Below are 6,573 nucleotides of genomic sequence, written 5' to 3' on the forward strand. Positions count from 1 at the left end.
TTTCCTCCTTCCTTCCTCCCTCCCTCCCTTTGTATCTGTATATTCCTTCCTTACTTACTTACTTTTCCTCCATCCCTCCCCTCCTTCCTTCCTCCAACTGCTTCTTTCCTTCCTTTCCATCCCTCCCTCCCTCCTTCCTTCCTTCCTTCCTTCCTTCATTCATTCATTCATTCCTTCATTCATTCATTCCTCTCTCCTTCCTTCCTCCCTTCCTCTGTATCATTCCTTCCTTCCTCCCTTCCTTTACATCTGTATATTTCTTCCTTCTTTTTCCTCCATCCTTCTCCTCTTTCCCTTCCTTCATTCCTCTCTCCTTTCTCCCTTCCTCTGCATCTGTATATTCCTTCCTTCATTCCTGCCATTTCCATCTATTTATTCCTCCCTTCCTCCCTTCCTCTGTATCTGTATATTCCTCCTTTCTTTCTTTTCCTCCATCCTTCCCCTCCTTCCTTCCTCCAACCCCTTCTTTCCTTCCTTTCCATCCTTCCTTTTCTTCCATCCCTCCCCTCCTTCCCTTCCTTCTCCCCACCACGGATTATTTAAGAAGACACTGGGCAGCCATTTGTCTAGAATGGGGTAGGGTTTCCCGCTAGGGGGTTGGACTAGACGACCTCCAAGGTCCCTTCCAACTGGGTCATTCTGTCTTCTGAGGAGGGGGGGGTTGGACTAGAAGACCTCTTGAGGTCCCCTTCCAACTGTGTCCATTCTGTATTTTGGAAGAGTCCCTGCTCCAAAAATACCTCCCAGAAATGCCTCCCCCCTTCTTCCCCCACCCCCCACCCAGTGTAGCCCTTGGTGTATTTCCACCCGCCAAACCAAAAATAAAACAACACATAAACTTTTGTGCTGTTCGTCCCAACCGCCTTGCAAAACCTCTCCTTTTAACCTTTCCCCTCTTGTCTCCCTTTCTCTCTCTCTCTCTCTCCCCCCGACCCCACCCCACCCCTTTCCGTGCAGCCATCGATGTCACCTACCTGTTGGAGGAAGGCTCCGGAAGAAAGCTGCGACGTCGCACCCTCCTCCTCCCCGAGAGCTGTAGCAGCAGCAGCAGCAGGAAGTGAACCCCGCAAGCATCGTCGTGTTTTTCTCCCCCCCCCATTCCCCCACCCCAACCAACCAACAACCCTTTCACACACACACCCCCACCCCTGGCAGCAAGGGTGTGCAAATTTGCGGTTCGTCCGGTCAACCGGGCGTATGCGTGAGACTGACAGCCGGGGGATTTTTTGGACCTGCGTCTCTCGGCCCCCTCCCTGGAGGAAGCAACGGAGACGGCCGAGCGGAAGGAAACTGACGAGGCGGTTCTGTAGCACTTAAGAAGCCCCCTCCCACCACCCACCCACCCACCCACCCACCCAGGGGCGTTCAGCATTCAGCCCCGGGAGGAGGGCGGGAGCCAGCCATGCCTTCTCGGTCCTCTTAAAAGGTACTAAGGCCTCTCTCTCTCTCGTGCCAGAGGAGGTTGGGGGTGGAAGGTCACCGTTTTTAATTTATTCTTTTGGATTATTCCTCTGCCGCCCCCCAATCCCACTCCGATGGCCCCAGAGGGAGGAAAACAAGTCTAGGAAAAAAAAGGGGGGGCCAGGGGCAGCTCCAGGCCCACCCACTTTGGGTCGTCCACCCCCCGGGGCACTTCGTTGGTCCTCCGGGGAATTATCCGGGCACTACGTGACCCTCCCAGAGGTCTAGCATCCCTAAAGCATTTATATATATATAAAATTTAAAAAAATCCGGTCTCTTTCAGGCACCGGGAACGAGACGGGAAGGGAAGAATTTCCCTGCTGGTTTTACACACACACACACACACACACACAACACACACACACACACACACACACACACACACAGAGGAGGCATTGTGTTCCTATGGGATGTTCCCCAGGAAACCACGGTTGGATTTTTCGGAAGCACTTGGGTTCCACGTCGTGCATCCCGAGGCAGGACGGGGCTAAGGGCATGCTGCGCTTAATCTTAATTTTAAATTCTTTTTTTTTTAATTATTATTATTATTATTCCCCCTCCTCCTCCTCCTCCTCCTGCAGAGAATTCCCCCAAAAAGCAGGTCCCGAGCTCAGAAAAAAGCACCCGTCTTAGGGGCTTTTCCCCATCTTTTCGCTTTCATTTTGCCTTTCCTCTGCTTTTCTTCTTTTTTTAAAAAAAAACAAAAAACAAAAATTGCCTTTTTCTCTCTTGCCCCCCAGCTGTCATTCTCTCCTGCGTGTGTATATCGTGGAAAAATTGTTTTTTTTTGTTTTTTTTCCGGCGGGTGGGGAGGGGCGGAGTGCGCGGAGGGAAGGAGAGAGGGTGGGAAAAACCAGAGAAAATTTCCCACGCCCCGAATGATACAGGAGGGGAGGGGAGGGGGAGGGAAAGACCCTTTTCTTTTCACTACACGAACCGTGGAGACAGTATTTTCCGAGCGAGCGTCTGTTGCGAACGTAACCCACCGATGACACTACTCTTGCGGGGTTTATTTTTTTCTTCCTTTTTTAATTTTCCCTTTTTTTTTTTTTTGGTTTTCCCTGTTTTTCTTTTTTCTTTTGAAAGACAAAACTGTACAGCTTACAAAGCAGCTGCCTCTTAAAGAGGCAGTGTATTTCGCACTCCGCCTCTTCGGCCAGGGACAAAAAATATTTTAAAAATCATCATGGAAGACAACCGGCTGGACATCCCCCCAAAAAAAAGGATTGTGTTTTGGTTTTTAAATCCTCCTCCCCTCCCAACCCGGTTTGCTGCAAAAATCCAGACTTTCCACGCAGGGAAAATAAAATAAAAAAGAGACTATTTTTTTCCCCAATTGCAAACTTCTCGAACAGCCCCAAAAAGAAAGGAAGAAAACTCGGAGTTTTTACACTGGCTCTTTAACGTGGCTTTGCTCTCTTCGGCGTTCACATGCATATTCTGGTCCTGTTTTTTGGTGTCCTTATAAACAAAACCCTGTTTTTAAATGTGCCAAGTTGTATATATCTTAAGCCTTTCCCTTTTTCCCCCTTTTCTTTTCTCTCTCGTGTGATTGTAAAGCAATATGGTAACTCACTCTCTCTCTTTCTCCATGTTCCTTCTGGATGGACCAAGTTTTTGTCCAACAACTGTACATTTTTCTCGTTGACTATATAATTCTTGTTTTGATCTTAGTTTGAAACGGACAACGGAGAGAAAAAAAAACACAAAACAAAACAAAAACCCAAGGCGCCATTCCATTCACAAACCTGAGGATTTTCAACGGTTTTAAAACAAAATCTGGGGGTTTTGGACGGGGAAAGAGAGAGGTGTGTTGTGTTTTTGTTTTTTTTTCTCAAGATCTGGGGGAATAAAACGAGAGGGAAAACTAAAACGACAGCCCTTGACGGCTCAAAAGAATAAAAAAAATATTTTATTAAAAAAAAAGACGGAAAAAAACCCACACAAAAGACAAAAAAGGAGAAACAACCGCTTGGAATATTTTCTTACTGTAGAGAGAAGCAATTGTATAGCCAAGAGTATGTGATACTCGAACGTTTTGTGTCGTGCGGGACGAACCACAAAATCGCATGTTTTAAAAAATGAGGGTGTTGGGGGAGGGGAGGAAACAAATGTTTTGGTTTTTCTGAGTTGCGCCGAGTTCGAAAATGGGAATTTTTTTTTTTTGTCTCGAAATGGTGTCAAACACTAAAAAAAAAGAGAGAGAGAGAGAGAGAGGTTTTTAAAAAAAGTCCTTTTTAAAGAGAAAATTAATAATGTTCGATGTTGCTGACGATGGAGCAGAGAATAATAATAATAATAATGTTGATCTTTTTTTAAAAAAAAATAAAAAATAAAAAAACGTGCCCGGATGTGAGACACTAAAAACTTTGCCGTTTTATTTTTTGTTTGTTTGTTCGTTTTAAAGAAAAGAGAGAAATCTTTCTTTTTGTCGAAAGAGTAAGTAAATAAATAAATAAATAAAAGCCGATGATTTTTAGACAATCAAATTCTAGAGAAGCGTGAAGAATTTGTGTTGGCTTTTTCTTTTCTTTTTTTTTGCCCCCTCTTCCTCCTACCTTTTCCTTTTTTAAAAAAAAAAAAAAAGTTTTTTTCTCTTCCCTCCCCCCCCCTTTTTTTGGCTTTTTTTCTTAAAACTGGTTGTAGAGAATCGCTTGACTTTTTAACCAGGAAAAAATAAAAATCATAAAATAAATTGGGACAGCTGGGATTGGGAGGGGAGAGGGAAGGTTATTTTGTATGAAAACTTTTTTTAAAAAAAGGAGACCAGACTGAAACGCAACCCCGATCAAGCTGATAAAAAAAGAAAGAAAGCCCAGGAAAAAGTTTAAAAAGAAAAAGAAAGAAATAATAATAATGAATGAAAGAAAGAAAGAAAGAAAAAACGAAAGCACTACATTTGTGGCAAAGTGGAGATAACAAAACTTTTCGGTCTTCATGGGAGAGGCCGTGTGGTGACTGAGAAGAATTGCTGCTAATATATTTCCTTTTTACAAAAGCATATCTAAATAGACCATTGTTTTGATGTTAATCTTTGTAAATTATGTATTACCAATTTTAACATTGGATGTAATTGCATAAAAAAAAAAGAGCCTGCATCTCAAATATTGAGAGATTCTAGTATTAAATGGAAAAAAAAAACATGTTTCTTATTTTACAGTTTCAGTGTGTTTTCTTTCAGCTTTCAAATTTAGCTGCCCTTTGACCTCAGTTTCTTTTGGGGGGGTTTGCAACCTCATTGCCTTATGGTCGTGATGGCGAACCTCTGGCACACATGTCATAGGTGGCACGCAGAACTATTTGTGCCGGCACGCGAGCTGCAGGCAAAGTTACCTCCCTGGGCACGTGCGCCCCTCACCGCTGATTTTCGGCCATTTTGAGGCCTTTTTCAGCCTCCCAGAGGTTTGAGGAAGGCTTCTGCAGGCCGAAAACTGGCCCCATTTTGTCACTTTGCTGTTTTTCCAAAAATACCGGAAGTGACGAAACGGCCCTAATTTCCGGCCTGCAGAAGCCTTCCTCAAACCTCTGGGAGGCTGAAAAAAGGCCTCAAAATGGCCGAAAATCAGCTGTGAGGCTGAGTGTGCAGATAAAGGAGTGCAGATAAATTCATCTGGCTAGTGTCCTGTCTGTCTGTGAAAGAAATGAGGACTGTTTGGAAACTGAAAGTTTGCTGTGTGAGCAAGAAGGGGACAGCAAGGAGCCTGGGTGTGGCTTAGCTCAACTGTTCTGTACTAAAGCTGCATGGTGCTGCTGTGAAACTGAAACTCCCCTGCTTGTGTTTTGCATTTGGAAGAGATTTCTTTCCAGGTGGGGAGGGGGAGTAGAACTCCTTAGCATCAGAGCGTAATAATAATAATAATAATATAGGAAATACTCTAAATGCTCTGAGGGTCATTTAGAAAAATCCTTTCTTAGTGAGTCCCTAGAAGCCAAGAGGAACCTATGTGCCAAATTTCAAGTTTGTGGGCTTTATGGTGCTGGAGATTTTGTGATGACGCATGAAGGGCATTTCGCTTTTTTATATATGGATATTGGGTCATTCCGGAGAACTGAAATTCGTGGTTTGGGGAGAGAAGTTGCAGGACTGGCAGATCAGGTGGCCCCGACTAGTGGTTAGAGCTGTCAATCAGAGGGAAAACTTTTGATGAACCCGAAATTCCTTTGTCGTGATGGTTGCATCCATTGCAGTTGGGGGCATGAACGGGGATGCATCTTGCAGATCCAGCCAATTTTGGGATTGTACGACTCCACACCGACAATCCGTTGCACGCCTTGGAAGATGGAGCTATAATTTATTCAGTTGGGTTACCCTAAATCTTAGGGGTGACAGCTGATCGATCCTTGGGTTTGGGGAAGGGCAGGGTTGAGCTGGACCGCTGGGGAATTCTGGGAGTTGGAGTCCATCCATCTTAAAGAGTTTCTAAGGTTGAAAAAAGACTGAACTTAACTACAGGTAGTCTTCGACCTCTGACCTTAAGCCCACAATTTGGTCGTAAGTCAGGACAGTTGTAAAGTATGCCAACTGAGGGATTCTGGGAGTTGAAGTCCACCCCTCTTAAAGCAGGCTGGCTAGGGGATTCTGGGAGTTAAAGTTCACCCCTCTTAAAGCATCCTGGCTGGGGGATTCTGGGAATTGAAGTCCACCCCTCTTAAAGCATGATGGCTGAGGGATTCTGGGAGTGGAAGTCCACCCCTCTTAAAGCATGATGGCTGAGGGATTCTGGGGGTTGATATCCACCCCTCTTAAAGCATGATGGCTGAGGGATTCTGGGAGTTGAAGTCCACCCCTCTTAAAGCAGGCTGGCTAGGGGATTCTGGGAGTTGAAGTCCATCCCTCTTAAAGCATAATGGCTGGGGGATTCTGGGAGTTGAAGTTCACCCCTCTTAAAGCAGGCTGGCTGAGGGATTCTGGGAGTTGAAGTCCACCCCTCTTAAAGCATGATGGCTGAGGGATTCTGGGAGTTGAAGTCTGCCTGTCTTAAAGCAGGCTGACTGGGGAATTCTGGGAGTCGAAGCCCATCTATCTTAAAGCAAGCCAGCTGGTAGTCAAACTTCCTTCCAAATGACCAAAATTTGAGAGAGGAGACTCATAAAAAGCTTCTACATTATTTT

The 6,573-nt window shown here is 44.9% G+C and overlaps 1 protein-coding gene across 1 annotated transcript in view; it reads left to right on the forward strand.

Annotated features, from left to right (window-relative positions):
- The window catches only part of ASH1L (ASH1 like histone lysine methyltransferase), a 58,806-nt gene extending 57,684 nt beyond the window's left edge, over positions 1-1,122 (forward strand). Inside the window, 1 exon segment of the mRNA XM_087943666.1 lies at positions 958-1,122. Within this exon segment, the coding sequence (XP_087799792.1) occupies positions 958-1,061 (104 nt within the window). The 3' untranslated portion in view covers positions 1,062-1,122.
- Positions 1,123-6,573: the final 5,451 nt, after the last annotated feature.

Source organism: Notechis scutatus, chromosome 14 (assembly GCF_049901735.1).
Source record: "Notechis scutatus isolate UNSWTSFEM ecotype Mainland chromosome 14, rNotScu1.2, whole genome shotgun sequence".
Taxonomy (NCBI): domain Eukaryota; kingdom Metazoa; phylum Chordata; class Lepidosauria; order Squamata; family Elapidae; genus Notechis; species Notechis scutatus.